This window comes from Bombus huntii, chromosome 16, assembly GCF_024542735.1.
Source record: "Bombus huntii isolate Logan2020A chromosome 16, iyBomHunt1.1, whole genome shotgun sequence".
NCBI lineage: Eukaryota > Metazoa > Arthropoda > Insecta > Hymenoptera > Apidae > Bombus > Bombus huntii.
In genome coordinates this window covers 2,683,617-2,709,956 of record NC_066253.1, presented here as the reverse complement: position 1 = coordinate 2,709,956, position 26,340 = coordinate 2,683,617, and the positions used below count along the sequence as shown (strand labels likewise).

General features: G+C 33.9%; 2 protein-coding genes and 4 long non-coding RNA genes across 12 annotated transcripts; 2 read left to right on the top strand and 4 right to left on the bottom strand.

The window, feature by feature from the left end:
* Positions 1-575: 575 nt before the first annotated feature.
* On the bottom strand, positions 576-5,460 carry LOC126874621 (uncharacterized). The gene is made up of 2 exons (XR_007692914.1): positions 5,313-5,460; positions 576-3,762 (listed from the first exon to the last, which is right to left on the bottom strand). It is a non-coding gene; the product is annotated as an uncharacterized LOC126874621 (long non-coding RNA).
* On the top strand, positions 3,756-12,706 carry LOC126874615 (N66 matrix protein-like). Of its 6 annotated transcripts, none has more exons than XM_050636867.1 (4): positions 3,756-4,047; positions 7,874-8,050; positions 11,965-12,295; positions 12,440-12,706. In XM_050636867.1, exons 1-4 carry the CDS (start codon positions 4,027-4,029, stop codon positions 12,613-12,615), a joined length of 705 nt encoding a protein of 234 aa, XP_050492824.1. In that variant the 5' UTR covers positions 3,756-4,026; the 3' UTR covers positions 12,616-12,706. The 6 variants fall into 6 exon arrangements, with proteins under 6 accessions (XP_050492824.1, XP_050492825.1, XP_050492827.1 ...); XM_050636868.1 differs by lacking the exon at positions 3,756-4,047 and adding an exon at positions 5,357-5,515; XM_050636870.1 differs by lacking the exon at positions 3,756-4,047 and adding an exon at positions 5,580-5,897.
* On the bottom strand, positions 6,127-7,291 carry LOC126874623 (uncharacterized). The gene is made up of 2 exons (XR_007692916.1): positions 7,146-7,291; positions 6,127-7,056 (listed from the first exon to the last, which is right to left on the bottom strand). It is a non-coding gene; the product is annotated as an uncharacterized LOC126874623 (long non-coding RNA).
* LOC126874622 (uncharacterized) lies at positions 11,352-11,958 on the bottom strand. The gene is made up of 2 exons (XR_007692915.1): positions 11,601-11,958; positions 11,352-11,531 (listed from the first exon to the last, which is right to left on the bottom strand). It is a non-coding gene; the product is annotated as an uncharacterized LOC126874622 (long non-coding RNA).
* Positions 12,707-14,129: 1,423 nt separating the features above from the next.
* On the bottom strand, positions 14,130-19,351 carry LOC126874611 (uncharacterized). The gene is made up of 6 exons (XR_007692913.1): positions 17,978-19,351; positions 17,446-17,862; positions 16,424-17,326; positions 16,170-16,247; positions 14,365-14,640; positions 14,130-14,286 (listed from the first exon to the last, which is right to left on the bottom strand). It is a non-coding gene; the product is annotated as an uncharacterized LOC126874611 (long non-coding RNA).
* Positions 19,352-19,491: 140 nt separating this feature from the next.
* On the top strand, positions 19,492-25,614 carry LOC126874610 (pro-resilin-like). Of its 2 annotated transcripts, XM_050636858.1 has the most exons (5): positions 19,492-19,549; positions 19,667-21,784; positions 23,849-24,166; positions 24,321-24,600; positions 25,127-25,614. In XM_050636858.1, exons 2-5 carry the CDS (start codon positions 21,596-21,598, stop codon positions 25,189-25,191), a joined length of 852 nt encoding a protein of 283 aa, XP_050492815.1. In that variant the 5' UTR covers positions 19,492-19,549; positions 19,667-21,595; the 3' UTR covers positions 25,192-25,614. The 2 variants fall into 2 exon arrangements, with proteins under 2 accessions (XP_050492815.1, XP_050492816.1); XM_050636859.1 differs by lacking the exon at positions 19,492-19,549 and having other exon boundaries at positions 19,617-21,784; positions 25,130-25,614.
* Positions 25,615-26,340: the final 726 nt, after the last annotated feature.

Genomic DNA, 26,340 nt, shown 5'->3' with positions numbered 1-26,340 from the left:
GAAAACAATTTACATTTGCATTAATTAAATATTACAAGTGACTATATATGAAACAATTGATTTTTCATTGGGAACGATCAATAAGATGTTAATACATTTGTAGGAATTTGAATGTAGGAATATAAAAAATGCGGAAATATGTACAAATTCGACAATGTAAAAGCTTAGAAATACAGAAGTGAAAAATTTTAGAGCTTCCGTTCCACAATCCCACAATATCAAGATAAATTATATCACATAATTTCATACTGGTAGATGGTATCCTAATTTGGCACGAATTAGAAGATTAATCTTGAGTCATAGTCGACTTGATATTGACATTATCTAGCATTGTTTTTTTCACGCTATTCACGTCCTTCATTATACGTTATTCGGGCCTCCGTAATTGCCACAACATATTGACATTCCTTGGAAGAAGAAGCTCGAGAACAATCTCGAGTACAAATTTCGTAAACATTACAAAAGATATCATACATCAGATACTATTACTAGTATAAACTTATAGTGGAAACTCTGATTATCTCAAAAAACTTTAAAAAATTTTTTGTAGTATATTCCTGACAAAAAAACATTAGAAAATTTTTATATTGCATTTTTAATTAATTCTTAGAATTGAAAAATCTCATATTAATTTTATCCTATATTATTCATATATTATTATTTTTAAAGTTAAATAGGATACACATGTGTGAATAAAAAAAAAAAAAATAAAATAAGTGAAAATTTTACAAAAAGTGAGGAGTTGTTACATTCGGCTTCTGAGAAGCTCGCGATTCCTTTCGATTCATCTTTACGTAAAACTGACTTGAAAGTGCTTAAGCACTTTTATATGCATCCTTGATTTACTTTCGATCTCGATGTCAGATCGAAGGGGTCGCGTGACGCCAACTATGATGAAATAATGGACTTTTTGTTAGGCGCCCACTGGGATGATGCCTTTTCTTCGTCCAGTTAATTCATTATTCACATCACGCTGTTTCACAACGAGATATGGTAACATCAAACCATATACATATAGAGGAGAGAAAGAGGAGATCGGTCAAATTGTGCTGAAGGATGCGTTGCGTAAAATTGAAATGAATTTAGAGCATCCTTTGAGCGCATAATGACCTTGTCTATCATGCTTCAGAGAGAAAAAGATTATCTAAATAGATCGTCTACAGAATCCTTTTTAATCGTCTGGAGAAAGTAGGAAGATCCTATATCATTTGTATCATGTTTTATCTTCTTATTATCTACGTATAAATTCTACTATGATATCTGAAAAATTCTGAAAATGCAGAAATATGATTAACGTAAAAAGCTGAATCATAATTTGTATAATTTTACTAAATTAAAAACCTTAATCTTATTTAATAGGAAAAAAATTGTAAATCTTTTATATTTCATTTTCATAAATAATTAATTTCCTATCATTCATTACATATATGCTACGAGGAATCATGATAACAAAGATATATAATATCAAATAGTATGAGTTATTAACCATAAATTAGAATAAAATATAAATTATAATAATACCAGAAGGTAATGTTTCTTTTTATAGAATTTCTTAACAAAGATAATGCAAATTTGTACGTTACGTAATAAGGGTGGGACCAAATAATTTTTCAGTGAAACAATGAAGTGGCAACTTTTCGGTAACTAGAGCACGAATTACCCCGAAATCTTCTAAGAATTGTTAATTAAGCAAATAGTCCCTAGAGGGAGTATGTGTTTATCGCAACGCAATTGTTTCCGTTCACGTAACGGCGAACAATCAGGGAAAGGTTACGAAAGGAATCGAAAGTGAGAATTCGCACACTAAATAAACAATAAACCGGTCTTGATTAGGTTTATTTGACTCATTGATCCGAGAGATTAGATCGTAAGCTCATGATTACGCCTATTGTCCTAAACAAGATTAACGATTATTATTAATTTCGTTGCGTTTGCCTAACTTCAAAGAGGTCCTAGGACATGAAAAACTGTTCTCAGTTGTTTGACTGGTGAATGACTTAATTAATTACCACTTCTCGATGTTATTCTATAATTTAGAAGAAAATTGTCAATATTTATCTATTCATACTCATATGTCAAGTAAAATTTCACGCCTTAGAAATTATAAGTATAACTAGTAGAATGTAAAACTATTATGATTGTGGATTTATTACTTCGTTGGACCAACCATTTATAGAACTGCATTGTCCGACCCTTCAATTAGGTTAATAATGTGCACTCTCAGAGTATACCACCATAGGAGGCATCCCATAAATCACTCAAATTAGTACCATCATATTTATTACTAATAAATTATTAGATTTTCTTTCTGGTAACCTCGATAAACTGAAACAAGACTATAAATATTGCTTGAATGAACCAGATAAATAAAATGTCATCATTCACCGGTTGAGAAGAAGCAGGATTCAACGGAGATGAATTACGAAACGTGATTATTCACAGTAATGTAATAACATAGTCGCATAGGTGAAATGACCAGTTCGAAAGATAATTTTCACGCCATTCAAATACGGAGGATACTTTCTAAATAAGACCGCGTGCCGATCTTGTCCCATCCAGCGTTCGTTTGCGTTACACATTTGCGTTAAACACAAGCTCGTGCCATTCCTTGACACGCGTCGTTGCATGTATAATATTATTGACCAAGATTATGGACACTCGCGGAGATGCGTTGCGGTCTGTCAACGATGGAATAAATAAATCTCCCTCTGTACTCTGACGCAACTTCGATTGTCTTCACGGAGTAGCAAACACTCTATCAAAATATTTTTTTTTGGCGTGTCAGGTATATAAGATGGAGATATAAAGCATTTCATTAGTATTCATACATAGTTATTGATACTAATATTAATATTTAACAGTAATACTAATTTTAAAGTACAGTAGAGACTAGTTCTAATATTGGTAATCAATCTAATATCAAATTAAAAAAATGCAACAGGTGAAACGAGATTACGGCCACATAAATGTTAACTATCAGTACATACTTCGCACATTCATTTATCTATTTATGCACTTCAGCTATTCATTTCTTCTATCTTTAAATTTTTCAAATATTAATAAGTATTGGATTTTTCTATAAACATAACTGAAGCTAAATTTTATTAATTCATGACTTATAAATAACGCTCGAAAATAGGTGGTCGTATTAGTATAGTACCGCTTATTATACTGACATTTGGTACCTCTTTTAAATATCAGTAATTACCTTAATTAGCTACTTTCATAACCAACTGATCATCAGCATCATATATTCCAATCTAATCCTCGACCATCAGTCACTCCTAATTTTTTCTCCTTTTAATTCATTTCATAAATCAACTCGATAGAAGAAACCGGTACAGATCAGATCAAGTTCGCGACGTCAACCTCGACCCCGACTTTTTCCTGATGCGTGCACATACTTCTTTAAAATTCCAGATGCTCGACACTACAATACCTTCAATTTACCAAAGATAGAATACGAATGAAATCATTTCACCGCTTCTCCTTGTATTAAAACAACATAACCTAAAATTGTGCGTCATTCCCTAGTATGGTATGAGGATATGGGAAGAAAATTTAGAGAAGTGTTACGCCACGAGATTAAGAGGATGGACAATGGTCCTGTGTCTTAATTAAGGCCCGATTGGCTAATTAGTCCTGATGTTAGATCCGCTGGAAGGCTGTGTCCCACGCGGTGAAGTAATCAGCTTTCTCCGCTCTGGAAGACGCGTTCCTCTCATACAGTAGCGCCGCCCCAAAATCGCACATGCCAGACACCTGAAACAATGGGAAATAAAGCGCGGGCTTTCCACACGGTTGGCGTTCCTATGTGAACTGGAGTACAAGGAGGGACCCCCAGTTTTATACACGGGGGAATATCCACGCGGATCATCCTCGTACTGGAGAAGGATCCGTGCCCGACAGGAAATGAATCTTTGTAGGCGTAGGCGAGCTCTCTATATAAGCCAGCTATAACGCAAAACGTCACTATAATTCAGCATTCCGTACGGTGCTTCGGTTTTCTGAATATCTTCCGACAGTATGGATAGAGTGGTGCGACAGGTAATCAGGAAATTCACCGAGGAGTGGAATTTTTGTTGGTGCTGGTGCTATTCCGCTTCGCGAGTTCCGTCGTTGTTGACACGTGAGGAGTGATCTCAGGGACGCATTGGGTGGTCTTACAGACCTGTTGGTTGAGAATTTTGCTGATCAATGGATTTAGTAATAGTGGACGTTTTGGAAATTTTTGCTTTGAATGAGATATTGGCGATGAATAGTTGATCAAGGAAAGATAATTTTTACTATAATTTGATCACTTCAATTTTTTTAAGCCTAAAATTTTTAAAACACAAGTTTAAAAATTTATATTTTACATTTTTTTTTAAGTTTCAGAATTCATAATTTTGTTTAATATCATTTTTTAATATTTAGTTGTTTTAATTGCAATTGACAATTTTTTTAGTTCGATTTAGTTTTTTAAATTCAAACCAAAATTGTTCAATTCTTAAATTTCCAAATTTTTAATTTTCTAAATTGCAAATATACGGATTTTGAGATATTTTATAACTTTGGCATATTGATAAGTGTTCCTATTAAGAAGACTGCAAGATAATTAATTAATAATGTACTCTTAGGCAATATTATTTAATCCACAAATTAGCAAATTGCATGTAAAATTAACGTTAAATGCTTGTGGCAGTATTCCATGGAAATCCTCAATCTTCTCAGTCTGTAATAATTCTCTTTAAGATAACCTAAATTACAATCCTTTGCTCTTTTTGTCCATAATTACCTACTTTCACATGGTTCACCAATTTTCTTATTCTTAGCACTTATGAATAGCATAAAATATTTAATTCTATTTCCTTTGATAAAATTATTAACACTTCCATAAACTAATTTCATTTACCGTCGGTTAGGTCCATTAATCTATCAAACGTCAAGGATGCGTTAACATATTTCATTTTTAAATCTTTTATATCTTCAATGTTCAAAATTTCAAATTTTTAGATCTTCAAATTTATTATTGTAAAAGAATATTGAATTCAAGTAGTTTTTACGCATTATTCCACAGTTTGTTCCTTAATGGTTTAATTACAACCTAACTTAAAACGCCATAACTTCTAAATGCCCACTTATACTTATATGAATGTACACTCCACTAACTTTATCAACCATCCCTCTTAAAAACTGAGTTTCTCTTAAATTCCAATGTAATCAATTTCAAGTTTTAAAACTAGTTTCTAGATCTAACGTATAAAAATTTAAAGAAAAAAGGAAGTTTCTTCATTTTCTAACCGCAAATATTGCAAGTGCAATTTACTAACCCCAAGTGGTTCGACCACCGTTGACGCTGCTTCAATGGAGTGGGAGAAAATGATCTGGGCGCCCAGTTGGGATGAATAGTTAGATCAACGTCATCTTACGCGATCAGTACTCCCCAGTGCGTGAAGTGTAGTGGTTGTCAGGCGCAGTTGGACGTTGTATGGCTCATTTTGTAGATACACAGTAGGCTGTTGCATTTCATTATGTAAGTGCACTTGGTCCCGTGTAATCATCTCCGTTAATGCGGCGCAGGCACGTACGCTTTACACGGGAATATAAATAACAACATATGCGTTTCGCAACCGGTTCTACGTGCAACTATTCTAACCTCGCGTTAAATGACATCACGCACATACACGCTTGACTGCAACTACAGCTTGTTACGAAAATCAGTGTCCCAGAGGGCGCTATAAAGATCTTAAACGTGAAGATTCAAGTTAAAATCCGAGATCCAATGTTGATACATTTTTAGTATGATGTTGGTCGAGATATCGTGATCTTGTTGTGTATTTCTAATTTTGTAGTGACATAAGAATATAGATAAAGGAATTTTTGTTAATATATTAGAGTAGAGATACGTCCATCGTGTATGTAGGTTAATTTTCTTACAATTAATATCTAATAACTTCACGCGCATATAAGGCATATTATACACGACAGATAATCAGCTTTTATAATTAGTTATTTAGAAAGACTTTTCTCCTTTTTGTCTTTTACGTTATGTAGTAAACAATGGTACCCTTCGCCGTATAAATCATTGTCGATTTTCACTTCTTAACGATGTATTTTAGAAAAAAATTATAGAACATTGTGGAATGTTAATATGAGGTCATTATAATATAATGAATACACTAATAAACATAGTAATAACTGATTTTGAAAAATTAAGCCATTTTCCAAAAATTATTGTAATAGCATATACATATATATGCCGGATTGCTCAATCATTTGACTCATCAGAATAATAGCAGATAGAGAATTCCTTTGTTTGTAAGAAAATGAGATAAATATAACTAGAATAATCTTTCATATCCTGGGCAGTCAATTAAAGGTGAATTCCATCAAGTTTCTCGTACAATGGAATTGAAAATTCCATTTCCAATACTTCCGATTGTGTCATCTATAATAACCAGAACTGAAGAAAAATCCTTGAACGAATACATAATTATTGTAGAGAATTTCAAAAAATTATAAAGAGCATTAAACTTATGTTATGTAACAAACTTGAGCACAATTTGATTAATTTAAAATAATAATAAAAACAATTACAAGAATTTCACAATGTTAATGAATTATAAATATAATCAATGGTTTGAAAATTTGGAAATAATAGATAGTTTAAAGATGAACATTTTTACCCAATAAACATCTATCTAATTGTACCTTAAAGGGAAAGGGAAAATGTATACTTCGAACATCGCGCCTCAGAAAATTGTATAGCGGACTGCCTGATGTTAGGCGTTTAACTCCTTTATCGTTGAAGCTCCATTACTAGAAAAACAGAGCAAAATAGGACATATATTTATTGAACAAGAAGTGTCTCATTTATTATCCTCTATAATATGTTACTCAATTAACCTATAATTCTGAAAAAATTTTATTATTTATTAATTTTTTAATACCATATGTAACATCTCTTGGAATTTAAAAGATCATTTCACAGATATAATTAAGTCACTGTTGACTTATTCATGAACGAAAGTTATATTTCTTATTTCACATCCGGATGAATTTGTGCCCAATATTCTGTTATTATATTGTTCAGTACACAATACAGCGAGCGTGACTGGTGGTCTGCGTGAGTTTGAAAAATTTGTTTCCTTGTAAAAGGATACATATATAACAAGACGATTCTTTAACGAGAACTTGTTGTAGTCCAACGGAACACAGTCTAATTCTTTCGTTTTCATCTTTCTTCTTCCTTTCCCGCAATCGCGCTTAATCTGGCGCTGATTTTGAACGCGGCGCGACATGACGCAACGGTTCCCCCTCTTTTGCGCACTCGGAGGCTTTCTCACGACAGAAACGGGAGGAAAATGCTGGCTCACGACTCCAATTTCTCGCCTACGCAACGTGAGCTGCCTTGATCATCTCGCGCTTTCGACGCGACGCATCTGTTCTACGCCTGGGAATCTGTCTGATACCTTTCGAATTAATTATTCCTTCGCGCTACTCCTTTATTACGCTATTAACGCTATGCGTTGTGATTATCATGAGAGAATAGTAACTTGATAATATTATTGACAATATTATTATTAGTAATATTTTAATATTTAAGAATCAATAATTAGGCCAATGCCGTCTTATTGAGATTTGAGACACTGATAGGTTTTTAAGTTTTCAGATAGATTTCCGAAGGTTACCTTAAAATACTCATCTACCTTTAGACTTTTCAAACGTACCATAAAACATAGTCACTGACAATGAGTACTCTTACTCACTAGTTACAGTAATCTTTAACGTACAATCCAGAAATATCAGTAGATCTCTGAAGTAATTCTTGAGGTGTATCCTATAAATATTCCTCAGTGTCTGATGTGATTAACTAGTCCTTAATTTCCAGTTAACTCTCGCCCTCATGGTGAGCATAGGAATTGTGCAATGTGAACCACCATTGAATACCCAATACGGTGTCCCAGGGAATTATGCTGGAAGCAACAACAACCATGGAACGTCTGGTGGAAATGGTCTTGGCAATCATCATTACGACAATGGGAACGATAATGATTACGTCGATCAGGTAAGCTGCAACTGTGATCTAAAATAAATCAATCTACAACCCTTGTAAAATTCTACTAACCATAAATCATCAATCTGAATTCTGTCAAGATCGCAGAACGATGGTTAGATATACATAAGATGGTTGGTATAATTTATTTATTACTTGCCATTTAAGATCTCTTCTTTTGTGCATCTAACGATCACGATTGCTTAAACTTAATTACCTTCTTCTTGGGTTGGTTTCAGAACAAGGAACAATTCGCTGTTGCGATAGAAACTAAATTACGTTCTCTTTAACGATTGATGCTACCCTAAGGAAATTCATTTTGGCGTTAGAAACACTGCATTATTCTAAGAAATTGCTGTATCAAACAATAACCTATTTTTTAGAATATACCTTGATATTGAAAACAGTTTTGTTTGATATAATAACGTAATGATATAAATCAATATAACGAAAAATTACAAAAGTACAAGTATTATATTAAAAGTAAAAAATAATATTTCTGTTCAGTGTATTAATATTTCAATAACATAGTGAAGATTATGGAGAATATAAAAAATAATAAAAAAAATATAGAAAGAAAGTTGAAAAATGGGACCTGTTTTTAACAAGATATTACTTACCAGTTAAATGAAGAGATAACGCAAAGGAAATTGATCTTGAACGATTTAGTTCACTAAACCGCGTTACTCATTGATCCATTCATTCTGGATTTCCGCCATACTGTTTCATAGTAGAGGCAAGGGTTGCAATAGATGAATAGATCTGGGTTAACGCTGATTCTACAAGTAACATTGAACTTTGTCGAGCACTCAATGCACGATCTGCTTACGTAAATGTAGAATGGATCGACCGGACATCGATTTTGCACTTTAGTTTTCGCCAGATAGCATCTCTTCTCTTTCTCTTCGTTATCTTCTATCGTGATATCCTGAAAGTTCAAAATGATTACTTATTAGAATTTGTAAAATTGTTATTATTATTTTATAATACAAAAGTTAATTGTTGAAAATTTATAAAACTTATATGTATTGTAATTTCATCTTAAATTTATTTTTGTTTATCTATTAATCTCCTATGGTAATCGCCTATTTCAACTGTAACAAGAGAAGAATTATCGTAGAATCATTTAAAGGAGATCTCAGACCACTCGTTTCGTAGCGCTATTACGGGAATTTATGTTCTTCATAAGCACTTCAACTTCGTTGCGACAGAGAACAATAACCACTCCTCGAGTCGCTGCAACACCGATGAAATTACATTAACAGAAAATGGCTACGCTTATCCAACAAGTGTCCAACAGGATTTGAAGCCTTGGTACTTCAAATACATTAGCATAAATTTCAACTCAGAAATATCCCTAAAATTTTATTTTCCCTAGAAAAAGTTTTCAAGGTTTGATTATGATTTACTATATTTATTATGTATGTATTATACTATATTTGTATATAACGCGTCTTATAACGTGAGATTGATAGTCCAGGAGAGAAGAGATGATGTGTGCACGTAATGGGACAGGATAACATACTATGGTAGTTGGATCCTTCTAGACGACCATAAGATGAACAGCACGTGATTGTTGGAATCGTTGCTCTACGCACTCGATGGGTAAACGAGTTTATCATGTATGAAATCAGGAATGTTGGTTGGCATAACTTTCTGCGGGCTCTAATGGAGGATAAGCGTTGGCGAGTTAAAGAGAACGCAGAACAAATGCAGCCGGATTGGTTGAAAATACTGAAACAAATCTTTCACCAAGGAGATAATACGTCTGGGAGGATTTTGGATTAAATTGTATAAAGAGATACACAACAGGAGAATTTTCTGCAGTGAAGACATTATTTCGAGGAATTAAAAGAAAATTTTTTCTAAATACCGATGATTCAGAAAAAGATAATCTACGAAAAGAATATTTAAAATAAAGAAACGTTCCATAAGAAGTGAAAAGATATTTCATAAAAAAATATTCCACACAGAGATGATGTATATCAAATAATAAATATTTCAACACAGAAACAATCTGATCTAACAAAGTATTTCATAAAATAACACAAATAATAATTATATTCAGAAAGAATATCTTCAGCATCTACTTATAATAAAAATAACTTCAACGAAGAGGAAACAGAAAACTGTGCCCATGGCACTATTCCAGGTTCCGGAAATGGTACGTGGGCACCGGAATCCTGGTGTTCCACCATGAAATGTTATACATTCATCCTGTTATGTAGCATGACGTAAACTTGGTCTGACGTAACAATATTAATAGGGTGAACCGCGACCGTAGGCATCATCCGTGGCAAATCGTTACTGCCGATTAGCTAATCATCTTAAGAATCTAAACGATCCGGTTATGTGCATTTGCGCGGTTCTAGCCGCGGGGTCGAACGGCCTGGCGCGAGCCAGATTAAATCACAGTCGCCTTCCTCCTTTTGTTGTTTTTCTTCAGTCACTTCGTCTGCACCACTTCTCCTTAGATGAAAGTCCAGCCATTCGGTGTAACCACTTACATGGTGTAACTCGAGCATTTAGATCATCCTTTTTTTTTTTCTTATGCAAGTTAAATACAGTATTAAGCCAATTTGGTAGTGTTGTGTGAATAACTATGAACATTTTAACTTCTTCAATAACCATGAATGATAGCTTATACTGAGTCTGTGGTTAGAAAATTTAAATTAATTATTGGTGAAATGATAGGAGTAATAAAATGATAATAATAATTTAGAAAAGTTACTAGGAAAATAATACATAATAATACAGAGAAGTATCATAATAAGGATAACAGTCTAAGAAATTCTGAAATTATAATAATCTTCTATATGTGTATTTATAGTGAACAAAAGAGGTTTCAAAGAAATATTACATTGGCAATAATAATAAACATAATTGTTACATAATGGAAATATATCAATTTGAGAAAGTATTTAGACAACTAGGTATCAGCATCTCAAGGATTAGTATAATAATAGTAATTCAGAGAGATGATACAATTGACAAATCATAATAAGTTACTATACCAGTTAAAGTGTAACACTTTCTAATGTCTTCTTCACATGTTGCATTCACTTAGAAGAATCTATTGTTCCACATCAATCACAAAAATTATCTAGAAAATCAAAAGGAAAGTGATGATGAAACTGGTTAAAATTATTATATAAGCAAAAGTTATTGGAATTATTTATCATCTAAATAGAAAAATAAGATTATATAAAAAGAATATAATAAACAGTTCCAACCATTCTAATGGCATCTTCATGTTATCAAGCAACATAAGGAAGACAATAGTCTAATAATGAAATCATTGAATTAGGTTAGGAAAACATTCAAAGCGGTGATCTGAGAAGCCACTTTAATAGAAAGTCCGACAACAGAATCCGTGATCGGCACCTAACATGCAAATAAGGCTCGTGCGTGCACAATAGAGATTATAGAGTATAACGTCTCCATTGTTTATGCGTTACTGTTATTATTGAGATATCATTAATTAAAAGTTGACCTAGAATTAAATTACTAATTAAAAATAAGATACAGAATTTTCAACATCAGATTTCATTCTACTACTTACATGTTTATAAAAAGATAACTCCCCTAAATCTCGAATTTTTATGTATATAGAATGTTTTAAAAGGAAAGGTAAATCGAGATGAAAGAATAACGATGATAGAGAGTTAGGTTTGTTTCCTAGCAATAAAGTTTCAAAGATACGAATTTTGGCATCTATGGACAGCAATACACTTTGTCCTAATATTTTCATAGTTTTCTTACTTAAAATATTAGTCTCTCCTTCATTGACCTATAATTATGAAATGTTCTGTAAAATTATATGCCATTGGTATCATCAACGGTATCGAAGACGAGATATTTGAGAATAATTCTATTTCATTTTTACTATTAGTATCATGTTAAGAAGAATATAAACATCGTTTCAGCCAATGTCCTACGAATTCGGATATGCAGTGAAAGATCAAGCAACCGGAAATGATTTTGGCAGACGCGAGAGCAGTGATGGGGAAACTGTAAGAGGAGAATACAGAGTTCAGTTACCAGATGGCAGGACACAAATTGTGACTTACACTGCCGATTGGAGGACAGGTTTCCATGCAGATGTAAGATACGAGGGTACACCAACCTATCCTGATCAGTACAACACTCAGAACAATGGTTATAATAACAATAACAATAATAATAACCAGGGTGGTGGCCAAGGTTTTGGCTTCCATGGTAATAATGGAGGTGGAGGATACAACGCAGGCAATTTAGGTAATTTATGATTCCCCAGGTATACAGCTGTAAATAATTAGAGGGTTATTTACCCAACTGAGTTGGGTAGTTCATAATATTATTTAAGAATCATATAATTTGGAGGAGTTAATTAAAACTAATTGTTACATTTTGTGGTTGAAGGTAATAATGGAGGCTACAATTACCAAGCACCAAGTGGAAGCTTCAACAATGGTAACAATTATCCCTATCGATTTGGCTCCAACTCGTTGGACAACAGTTATAACAACTTTGGAGCTCGCAATAACTATAATACGCGGACGCCATCGACGACGTACGGGCCAGCCTTTAAGAAGTGACTTTAGTACAATTCCTATTGTTAGTATAGGATAAGAAGCGTCCGTCCTGTAAGATTAGCGATTTTGTAATAAAAACTATTTTATCTTTTTATATTTGTGTTTCCCAAATTTTCTAATACAATCCCTTATCATTATAAAAAGTACGAGAAAACTAAAAAAAGAATCTGATAATAATAATAACAATAATCAGGACTACTTAAGAAGTGTTTTAAAGGATATTCAGACATAATAAAAATATTGAAATACGTAAAAAATAAGCAACACGGTATGAAAAATATTATAATAGCAAAAATAATTGAAATAACGAAAGCATTAAAAATATTACAGAACATTTGAGAAATGAATGCTTGTACAATGAAAGGTACGTAACATAAATTAGCAGTCTCAGAATCAGATGCGATCAATATAGGAAATCCAAATAACTGCTGTCTATCCAAGAGCTTCGTTGATTATATAAATAATATTACTTTACCGTAACTGATTGTATAATTACTGATTTTCTCACAGTTGGTGAAATCGCACATTAATCGAGTTGGCGTCATGCTGATGTATCGAGTAGGTAAGAAGAACGAAACCTGATTGAAAAATGTTTCATTCCTCGCAGAAAAAAATAATCTGGATACGTTTTGAGAAGCATCCGTAATGGATCGAGTTTCGATCGATGTTATTTCATATTATGTCACCAGGAAGCCTGAACATGGCACGCGCTTGAGAGGACGCTTTCTCTGATATTGTAACATCTAAATTGCGTCCCAGATGAGATTCCACGACGTGTCAAAATAGTCAAGTACACTGAACTGACTGACATCACTATTCATCCTAACTTTTAAACTGTAGACATTATACTTAGTCCTCAAAAAAAAGTAAATTCTTTTAGAAAAGAGTTTTAGTTTTTATTTATTTATTTATTTTTTGTACGATTGTTACGTATCTGCAGATAAATACTCGCGTAGGCGTAATGACAATTCCCCTATCGTTTGCGAGATTCATTTTAATGATAGTCGATTAATCATTAGACGCTGCGTAAAATCAGTTCGTTTCATACGAAACACTGATATATGATAAATGAGCGCATAACGTCGAGTTCCTTTTTGAGCATCCACGACATTAACGGATTGGATTAATATACGTCGTGTATTCTTAAGTTTTCAATAGAAATAAACATTCTTTGGATTTTGCATTTTATTATAATATAATATTATATAATTATAATTATGCATAAAAATATATCGCTACAGTATGATCTAGCTATTATTAGCTCTAAAACTTATTTGGAAGTCCTAAATCGATGATTAAGGACGTATTAGTAACTAACCCATTTGAAATACCATGCATACCTACATATGTCTTAATACGTCTATATTATGTATATTAAAATTGACGTGAGCCAATAATTCACCGTATAAAAATAAAATAATAAAAACGATGTACCTAATATATAATAATTACGATTACTATTATTTTAAAACAAAAATGTAAAGACTTCAATATGTGGGTTAAAGTAATTACTTAACTCAACCACAAAATCTTTTATTTTCCTATTTTTAAAGTCAATAATGATTAAACTTTCAACTAATCTCTCGCATTGAAGACGCAGAACTGAGCCCCATAGAAACAGGAAGGACAAACACGAGCAGTTTTGTCCTTCCACCGGTGACAGGGGATGTGTGACTGAAAGCAAAGGTGAAGGTGAGCGAAGCGGAGAACAAAAAGGCTCTTTGATTGTAGCGTGTGTTAGAACGAACTTACGAAAACAACGTGACGTAATCGGATAGGATGCGTCTGATTCGCGGTCTAAGATTGGCCGACGTGAAAGATGAGTTGCTGGTTTAATCGGTGCTACAACAGTTTTGAAAGTGCTTTCTGCGAGCCCCAACGCTCCATTTAAAGTTAATTTCCTTGACTTCGTTTAAAACTGTCGGAGAACGGTCAGTGAGAAGAGACGCGTTACGTTGGTACTTCTACGATGCAATAAATATGCTGGATTGACGATCAGATGTTAGCTCTGTTGGATCTGATAGTGACCTGCAAGAATAACAATTGTCAGTTGATTTTGGATTAGGAAAAGTAGATGTTTTAGTTTAATTTTTGACATGTCTTTTGTAATCTACACAAGATGATGACTTAGATTTATAGCTGTTACTAATTATGTATACTGTTCTTCACAATAGTTCAATATGGAAATAGATATTATGGGGAAAGAGCATATGATTTATGTTTATGAATCTTCTTACAATTTTTGGACAATAATTATGGTTCTCCTTAATTGTCGTGTATTATTCTTATAAGTAGTTTGATACAGAAGTGGGTAATATGTAGACACATTTATTAGGAGGGAAGGATTTAAGTTTAAGTTTCTTGGTACTATATAGATAAATCTTGAAAAATTAGGGAGAAGAAGCAATAACTATGTAAGAAAAAGTAACTATATCTAAAATTTATAGTTCTTGTTATCTGTTTCATAGGTCTCTAGCCAATAGCATATGAAAGGAAATATAACAAATCTAGAAATATGATACTAATTCTTATGGACTGACTTTAGTTAGTAACCTGTTAAAGATTCAAGGACTATATGAAAAGAAACATCAAAAACCTATAATTATGACTCTTTCTGGTTTTTGTTTTAGCCAAGAACCTGTCAGTCTAATTACCATAGAAAAACAGAATGTTTGTTAATGGCTTAAACTTGTAGTTGCTTCGCTTCTCAAGTCAAACTTTTCTCAACAATTCGTTAAAAAAGTTACCACATGAAAAAGAGAACCGAATAAAAAAATTCCTTAACAAATTTAATTCACAATTCAAAAATAAATAAATTAATAAAATTTCAATTTATAAGAAAGGATTTATAAAAGTCCTTTAATTAGCGCAACTCATATTTCATCAGTAAATAGATGAATAAATTTTCATTTTACAAGATATACAAGTGACAAATGATAAAAAATGTAGTGTGAGAGAAGTCGAAGGAGGCTCAGTAACAATCAATGGTATCCGGATACGTCTTATTCATACATGGTTTGTTGCGAGGGTGAATACGGATGGGATAAAGTTGCGAAAAAGGTTTCGTAGAACGATGGCGTAATCGGTAATGCGTTCGACTAAAGAGTACGTATGTACATCTCGCCGGTGCTTCGACATGAAAGACGTTAGCCGTTGCAAAGGAACGTGGATAATGATTGGAATATGCTTCTAATGCTCTGGATTCACCGTGAAAAAAACCACGGCCGAAACGAGGATGAAGCCTCGAAAACATTCATCACTTCTGAACACCTCAGAGATTCTTCACTGTCTCAGATTTTGTCCTTAGACATTTCTATTCTGTGTTGTTATCCTTTACAATTTACAATATGATACCTAGGAATTTTTCTGTTGGTCGAAGACTTTGGTAATTTTGAAATATCCTGTAGCATAATGGATGGGTATTAGCATATATCTTTCATATTTTCAATCAATAATAAACTATATGTAGGAAGACCTACGAACAACTTTGAACATCAGAGATGAAAATCACAAAATTTGAAAGTAAAACGTTGTGTCAATCTGATGTTGATATTTACTAGGATAAATTAGAAAAAAGATTCCAGCAGCTTCAATCCCATTGAGAGAATCCGAGAGCAACCCTCAGGATGTATAATCTGTAAGTTGCATCAGTAGTTAACCACCAGAAGACAAAGCTGTCGATTATAGGGTTTTCCGTGAGCGAAGTTAGAACACCGATCGAGAGAAAGAGGAGAGACGTGCATTCTGCATACATGCATGCATATGCAGAAGGCTCCACACGTCTTCCGCATCGCAACGATTACACAATTACCGTTTATCCCCGATTACGGAGTAGACGGTGCATCAAAACGTTCACTCCGTGATTCCGTGGCAAACATTAGAAAGAGAAAGACAGAATCTGGGCGCTCTTATGGGACACGAGCTTCCATGCAGGCCAGCCTCTACCCCGAACTCATTTTCACTGTGTCAGCTATAATTAGCGATAATTATGTCGGGACTAATCAAGTGTCCCGTCACAGACTGGCCTGTATCGGCTATTCAAGATAACGCAACACTATACTGAAATTACGAAATCAGATTAGGAAACGAATTAGCGGCTGTAAATATGCCAAAGGCGAATCATTATAGCAAATTGGTATAGTCTAACCACGTGTGTACTATAGAGACTACTATGAGTTGTTTTGCGAAACTATTGATCCTGTAGGTCATTTAGTGTGATCCCTTTATCTTCGTAATAGAAACTCAAGTGATTTTTCAATTTGCTGGTTGATCCTTTCAAGGTTGAATAACTTAGTGAGATTATAAATAGAGTAAAGGTGTCCTGAGTGATTGGGTATGGCTACTGGATGCTTTTTTGGGACAAGTTTATGACAGATCCATTCAATATTCATTCCTGGATGTTTTGTACTATTCATCGTCGTGTGGTTGTAATTCTGTAAATACAATAAAGCCCCTATGTAGTAGTTGAAGGAATATATTCATAACAGCTGATTACAGGTTCAACAAATCAGCTACTTTATGAATAAAAGAGTTATTAATTCTGCATTGAGAGCCGTATATATATCTTTGTATCGACTTTGCGCTTTTTATTGTATCTGAGTGATTTTTGTGTGTTTTCTTTATCATTTTTATTCCATTAATCATCTGGAAACACAGACAAATTAGTCTTCTCTCTGCTCTCTCATTTCAGTTTTGAAGTAAGTTAAATATCTTCCTAAAAAAGTGAATAATTTGATGATTGTGACTAATATAGCTGAAAATTCTTTTTGCTACAAGTTTAAATAGAGACTGGTTATTATTATAGCAGCCAAACGTATTTCTTTCTGCACTGACCTTATAGTTTTTAGCTCTGTAGTAATTATAGTCACACATGTAATTAGGAATCTCGAAGGATATAATTTTTGTATTTGAATCATTGATTAAAAATTGATATTTTACTCAAATAGCTGGAAGGAGGAATTAATAGTGAATTTATAAGGGGTTGCGGGGAAAGTGATTCCCGCGTGCTCGAGCATGTTGTAAGAATCGCCTACGTTTGGCGATTTAAGTAACTGCCGGCAATCCTGAGCGAGTAATACGTTTTACGAAACGAATATAATAGTAGTGTTGGATGACGATCATGTCATTCGGCTCGTATGATTATTTGCCATACTATTTGGCCTCATTATTGCGATTTAACTGTTATACATGGCTTCATATGTACGTTCCATTCTATCTCATTTTTTCGAATAGTCAAAATTTCACAAGAACCTACAGATTAGATATGTAATTGAAATTATTGTAAAAAATATTAAATTATTTTACTTGAAAATTCTAGACGATTTGGAAAGTATTTGTAATCTAAATTTACAAGATTAATAATTACAATTTTTGTTGAAGTGATTACCACTCCTAAGAAAACTCTACATCTGGTCTTTTTAATTTTCTCAAGCACTGAAGCCAGCGACAGCGCGTAGACAAAAGACTGCGACGAAGTCAGACCATAAACAGTAGACAGGCGACGTTGGCTTCGGGGTTTTCAGTTATTGGGTAACACAGCTAGCGTGCGGATCTGGACCAGCTTAAATTGTATTCTTACTTATAATTACACTTCTATTTAAATATATTTTCTGCCTTACAATTTATCCACGTGTTTTCTCTGTTTACACATCGAATAACCTCAACAATTTTAATCTTTTAAACTTCAAATTTCAGATCTTCCAATTTTGAACTTCCAAACTTTAATTTTTTAAATTATCCGCTTTAAAAATAATTGTTAAAAACATTATTATAATTTGAGAAAAAATTTAGTTGCAAAAGTACTTCTAATATCTCATGGATACAATACCTCGTAATTTCATTGAAAAGAACATGCTAATAAGCGGAGACGATGTCTGATGAGGAACAAATCATAGAAATAGATGTGAAGATCGCTTTATTGAGGGAGTAAACGCGTCAATTGGAGATGAGTTAATGTTTTCTGCGAAGTGAATGCGTGAAATCGTTTAGAAACTGTTCCATATGATTAGGTTAGTTGGCATCAGTCAAGTTTCTGAATAGAGAAATAGCTCCAGATAGTTACCCCATATTCGCCACGAGTCTTCTGCTAGACAATCAGTCTTGACACCATGAAAAAATTCGACCTGATCATTTTCGTAATCTGATTGTTGTTTATGATGGCTTCTACCAGTTAATGAACTTCTTATTAAGACGAATATAAATACAACAGAGAGAAATACCAACAATTATAACTTCTATAGTCGTTATATGAGTGGTTAGAATAATTGTACGCGTCCTAGGGATGCCAATTTGGCTTGCATGTGTAACTAGGATGCTATTCAAGTGAATTAACGCCAACGTTAACCATAAATTACCACTTTCTATGGATCGAGATCATACCATTAGGTTTCTTTCACTCGGACCACGTAACCTCCTAGCATGTTCAACGAACGTATTTCCTCAGTGAAGGTTTCTGCCATTGTGTGAATCGAGGGTCCTATAGTATAGATTTGGTAACTTGCTACAAATTTACGCGTTCTCTTGGAATTGCTCTTCTATAATACAGAACGCAGTCATTGCAATTAATATTTTAATGACTTTTATTGTTACCTATGATCCTAAAATTACGAACAATCATATATTAATATTTAAGCAATAATTTATAAAACTTGAGATTATATGTATATTTATATATATTTCAGCAATATATATATATGTATATACTTATATATAACATATATCCTTAGAATGGTTTAAAAAAGTGATCAATAACAAATAGGTCCTACCTAAACATATCACTACCAGAACAATTCATAGCTGAGATGAAATTGTTAGTTGTGTATTCAAACGATTCAATCAACGAATATTATTTCCATTTAACCAATTCTGTATCAATAACAGATGTACTTTAATACTGACGCCTGTAAGATGGCATTCATCGTTGCGACCACCAATTCGCGTAAGTACTTTACATTATCGAATACTTCCACAAAATGATTTCGGAATACTTTGTTCAGTCAAAATTGCTGCATTTGAATTGAAAATTTCATGCCAGATCCACGGCGTCGTTCTAAAGTTCACAGGTAGATCGATCAGAGATATTAAACAGGGACAGCAAGTTTCCTATTCCATACTATTGGATTTATGACAGCGCGGAATTATAGGATCATACCTGCGGCAGATCAACAACGGCACGACCGATTCGATATCGATACACAACAACAACAACGTTGTACACATCGACTCGGGGAACTTTAATTGAATCATTAAACCTCCAGGCAGCTGAAAGTGGAAAAGAAACGACACCAGAAGAAAAGGTGCAATTAAGAAAATATTCAGCCTCGACTACCAGGATGATCCTTAAAAATACTCACGCGTAGATCGTAATCCTCCTGGTGAAAGATTTCTCATTCTGTTAATAACGATATAACAGCGTACAATCGTGGAATTCATTAGTACTAGCGAACACGCAATTACATGTACTATTCAGGGGCAAATCCGATTAACTGGACGTTGACAATTTTCTGTCTGAATACCGTTATGGTAGCTTTCTTGGAAATCTTAATATGTTACATAAGCAACTAAAGTTATATTACGTATATCTTTTTGGTGACCACTTTATTCAAATTCTTCCATAATAAGGAAAATAAATTAGATAATTGGTCTACCGAAGAAATATATCGTATTACTTCATACTTGTATTAATTCCTAATGTTAGATTATGTGTATTGGTGTTGATTGAAAGTGATGTTTAGTGGACAGGCTGGCATAGCAAAAAATTGCAAAATCTTACGTAGGAGCAGTCTTTGACTGGAACAGTTAACAGCGATGTGCTTCTATTGCCAAATATTGAAACAGGGTCACATTCTATCTGAGTGAAAGTACAGGAGAACTTGTCAATCACTGTACATATCTAGAAAACTTTTGATCTTCCATATTTTCATCTGATTGATTTCATAAACGATTGTTAAATAGGAAAAATGGGAAAATATCTAGTTAAAAATATTTCATAGAAGTTCGTGAAATTAATTTTCGATTTTATAAGATAACTGGAATTTTCTGGTGTTGGAATGGTAGCTTGCATTTTTATTTTTTATATGATACGTGTTTCAATGTTTTTATGGAGGCATTAAAACAGACGAGATTTTCCTTTATTTTCTGCCTTTTACCAGTTCGATCACCATGCAACAAGCTTATTTCTTCATCCACCTTTCATTCGTATTACAAGTTAGTAATTGGTTCAGCACATTTGAGCACTCGGATGAGATTGAAATCCTTTTTTCTCCGTTTCTTCCTTTTTTCCACGGCGGATGAATCGCCTTCATATCGTAACGTTGACAAAGAGATTTACTACGGGTTGTGCAACGCGAGTAGAACAGCTCTATGACTTTTCCAGGTGTCAAAGCATACGCTTACATTCCAAGTAACTCATAGAATCTACATCTCATATATATTTATACTCATCTATTTCATACATATCTTCGGTAACCCCATAAAATTTTGATTACAAGCAAAAAGCTATTTTAGGCACAGAAAAGATATTTCATAAACTAGAAAAAATGACAGAGTTTTCTGTGAAAAAATAAAACACATTCTGTGTTAAAATGAACAAAAAATATCAAGCACCGAAGGAGTAAAAATTGTTAATTTAACTTCAACATTTCCGTAACAATAAACACTAATAAGAAACACAACAAACACCTACTAGACAAGAATAATTAATTAAAAAAGAGCAAATATATAACGTCACTATATGCAAGAAAAAACAAAGGAAATTGTCGACAAGAAAATTGCAAAACCCAATAGATCATGAGGGTTCCCCAGGGATTGGAAAGAGGGTCGTTGAGAGACCTCCTACTAGCTGGAACCCGAGGCTCTTTGGACAGCCGAATGATCCAGGCGATCAAGGAGTCACGTGCGTGGATCCAATTAAAATTTAAAGCTGTTTCAGTCATCATCAACGGGATATCTCTTCCCATGATGCATCACCGAGAGTGAAGGGAAGATGCGCTGCTCCTCTCCACCTCCCACACCCATAGCCGGTCATTCTAATACATACTGGTTAATACGTGGATATGCAGCGCTAAGGATAAACTGTAACAAAGGGTCCGGATGGTATATAAACTCGTCCGTGGATCATCTTCTCAGTTCGCTTCGCGTCTTCGCTCATAACACCAATATGAATTACCACCAGGTAGGTTATCCTCCCGGTTATGGTTACTAATCATCATTCTGGTAACGCGACGGTATAGATACCAATTTATAGATACTAATTCTGGACATGAGAATATTTGGTTAGGGTGCAGACTATTTGATTTTATAGCTCTTTCATGTTATTCATTGTTTAAAATTATGTTTCTTCTTTAAGTCATATTCTTCAGGTTTAAATTGTGAAATTATATTTTTCAGCATGAGATCTGAGATTTTCAGATGAGTTTCAAACCTGACAAAGAAGTTGTATGTGTCTTGAATTGAAAATTTAATCTTCACACTTGGTAGCTCACTGTAGGCCTCTTTCAGGTCTCTAAGCTTTATTCAATTGAAAATTTAGGACTATCGTTACATTCTTTACAATTTTAAATTTTGGTCAAGAAATTTTAATTTCTGACTGGCAGTGAAGACTGAAAGTGAAGTTTGGTAAGTCAAGATTGGCGATTAAGCTGAATGTTTCAAGTTATACAACTCGTTATGACTAACTAACTAGTAGCAACACTAAAATTTCACTAAGAATTTAGCTAAAGAAATCTTCCAACTCTCATCTTTCATAATATAGGACAAAATACCCAAACTTCTTTCTTATCTCTTTCTCTCTCTTATATTATTTCTTATATTATTTATTATATTTAATTGAAACTTATATCGAATCTTACAATTGAAAGATCACAAAAAATCCAATTCCAAAAGTCGAACTATAAAGAATACAAAGGTCTGAGGTAGTTAAGTCGAACCTCCAATGAGTTGGAGCTCTGTGAAACTAGACTCAGTCAAAGTACATACATAGAATGATCTTTTCATTTTGATTTGCAATTTTCCTGAACCAGTTCAAAGTTATTACTTGTGTTCCACGTGCTTAGAGCTGGATGGAACATTCACTTCCCTAGACACGTGCATCAATAAATGTTCAAAACGAGAAGAAGACACGCTCGTCTTCGGTAATCATCCCTGATTTCAGTGGAACATTAATTTCGCCATTGGTAAATCATTGGCACGCGATATTTCAAGCTTTCCATTGAACTCGGCGTTTGCATTTTCTCAATTCTTTTTGTCGCCAGTACTAATGACGTCCAATGTTGAAATCAGGCAATAGGTTTATCGTGCATGTCGTTATTAATCCTATTCCAGAAGAGAAATAGTTTCCCCCTCTGAGCAATTGCATTATAGAATTTATATTAACATGTTCCACTTGGCACAACAAACATTAAGCAAATATTTCTTCATTGGATGAATTTGAATTGACAGATATAGTAAGAATCTTCGTCACGCTCCTTGTATTTGTTTATCACGAATTGGACAGATATTTCAGTCTGGTTTCATAACTAATCCATTTTGGTTGCTCTGTTGTAGTTGTTCCTGATATTACAGTTGTGATAATTGTAAGTTGCGTAGCTTCTTGATTAAGAATATGGTTTATTGGATATGTTATTGTTACATAGATGTTGCAAAATTTAGTGATGCAAGGCTACTGCTTGTTCTGCAAGTTTCTCTCTGCGTACTTGATCATTTGCTTCATGCCTGGAGGAAGTAATTCCATAAATGATTCAAGGGAAGATGTATCAAACTTAAGGATATATTACTGATTATAATCTCTGATTAGCTGTAGATTACCATTAAATGTAATACCGATGAAAATATTATTACTTTTTTGAGGAGATTGATATTAGCTTGGAAATCTTTGATTTGAAACATTAATTAAGAGAAATTGTTAGTCAAGGTCTTGAAGGTATTAAGAAAGATACTTTTAATGAATCTTTCCAAGAGTTACAAGATATCAATTAATGAATTCTGTCACAAAATAGTAAACAATTTCATACTAAATCAAGTAAATCCCTAAAAGTGAATTTTGGAAAATACAAGTCTACATATACCATATCACTTATCAATTTAATATTATTAGCTAATGTACAGGAAGATTCAAATGCTAACAAAGTTCAGTTATGCAGCTATTATAGGCCAGTCAATCTGTATTTTCATATCACATTTCCTATTTCAAACAATAAATATTTATTTTTTAAATAAGGGTGGAATTATTCTGTTTCAGTTAACGAAAGTGCTATTGCTGCTATCGTGTTTTGCTAGTGATGCACTTGCTGGATTGCTGCCGGGTGGTAGCGCCGGTGGAAGTGGTTACCAGTACAACAGACCCAGTGGAGCTGGATTCGGTGGTCCAGGAGGATTGTCTGGAGATTTAGGAGGAGGTTTCAGGGGGAGACCCAATGCGTTGTACGGAGCTCCAGGAGCTGGTGGAGACGCTGGTTTTGGTGGACGTCCATCTGGCACTTATGGTGCTCCTGGATTCGGTGGTGATGCAGGCTACCAAGGTGGTGGTGGTGGAGGCCAGGGTCGCGATTATGGAAGAGTATGTTCAACAATTTCTGTATTTGAACAGAATTTTATAGGATTACAATTAAAAAAGAAGCGCGATAATGTCATATTTATAGTAATCTATAATATCTAGTTTTAGAATTTGAATAGAATTTTAAAAAATAATTGATAATATTTTATTTTTGTAGCCACAACCATACAGCTTCCAGTATGAGGTATACGATCCCCCTAGTGGCAATGACTACTCTCAACGAGAGAGCAGTGACGGTAACGTGGTAACAGGGGAATATAGAGTGCTCTTACCGGACTCGAGGACACAAATCGTAAAATACATGGCTGATGATGCGAATGGATACACTGCTGATGTTCAATACGAAGGACAGGCTCGAGCAGGTGCTGGTGCTGGTGCTTATGGAGCACCTGCTTATCAAGGAGGTGCGGGAGGATTCCAGGGTGGCTATCAAGCACGTAAGTATATTTTTAATCATGTACAATACTATATATTATATGCTTCGCATTAATTTTAATAATATAGACTGTATTATATAATATTACCTTAACATTTGAAGAAAGATCAATTTCTTGCAATTTTACAATTCCTGTATTTTAAACTGATATACAGTATGAAGTATAGTGTAGGCGCTCGGAAGCATTTAAAAGCATTTGAAGATTGAAAACTTTTAGATTACATTAAAAACATTCTGTCAGTAGATTTATTTTCAAAATGACGGAGCTTTTTTTAATATTAAAGAATATTTAAGGTTTTACTTGCATTTTCTTTGTATATATAAGAATTGGTAAAGAAGTTCCTTCTGCCCCTTATTGTAAAGATAACATACCAGTTCTATAACCCTTTTATAGATGGCGCTACTACATAATTTCATCGTTACAGCGCTGTTTAAATTACGAATCGTGTATAATTTCTTTAAAAGAACGTGTAATATTTTATTTTACAATTTTCTGTTTGAATAACGAATAAAATATGGATTTTAAGCAGCTGGAGGCGGACCTGGAGCCAGCAATCAATATCTTCCACCACGTAACAACTATCGGAAATAAATCGGCCCCAACATTCATCGCCATAGAAAAAAGAAAGAAAAACCTGACAAATTCCCGAATGCTCGGCGACAACCATCACGGACCTCCCTCGTTTTTACAGCTTTTTACTTCTTAATACCACACAATATACTTACACCACTCAGTCACATGCACATTTATATATAATCACCTCCACTGGTATTTAACGACATATATAATTATGTATCGATTAGGATAATTTAATCTCTTCTTTCTCAACGCACGTTTCGTATACGCGCGTAGTTATTATTTTTATGTATACGTTTTATACTTTGTACATGGTAATTTTTATATTATCATACATACGCTTGTACTTTCTGCTAAGCGATTGTCGAACTTATATATTTGTGTATGTATTTATACGAGCTTAATGTAATACACGAATGAAATACTCTTTCTATTTAATTTTTCTCTTTATTTATTTCTTAACATAAAACATCACCGAATACCCCGATATTAAACAGAATTAATTAGTAAAATTTAATATATTACTGGGACCCGTTAGCCCACGATACCCCAAGAGGATGGACTAGTTTATGCCAGCACAATATGCTTACTTATTCTTTCTCTTGCCATAACCAAGGGTGACGAATGCTAGACGATTGTTTTCTTACATGCGTGCTATATCAACATATTAATTATATTTCTAAATATATTCCAGCTGAAACCATGATAACACGTGGTCTCCCTCCCCTGATCTTCTCCTAAACTCATAGTCCTTACCGTAGCATTACCGACAGCAGATAAGCGACTGCGTCTCGTCGTTCTTTTATTTCACTCATCAGTCCTTTTTTCCTGTGTAGTATTCTTCTTCTGCGAGACGCAGGAATTCTCCAGCGGCTACTGAAGATCGAATGCTCAACGTAAGTTTTACCCACGACTTTAATTATTGGGACAACGAGTAGGAAAGTTTGTGATACCTACTTGATGGAAAGCTTATGCCTCAAGTATAAGATGTGAATTCGCAGTTTCGCGAAATATTTTGCGACGCGTACGGTATTAAACACGTTCTAAACGCCGCCGCGACCACTTGGATTTGACCCGGCTACGAAATGGTATAGCGCTGCATATCATGGAGGATCAGCGGATGCAGAAGGAACGAATATGATTGGAGCAGAGACGTCTAGACGT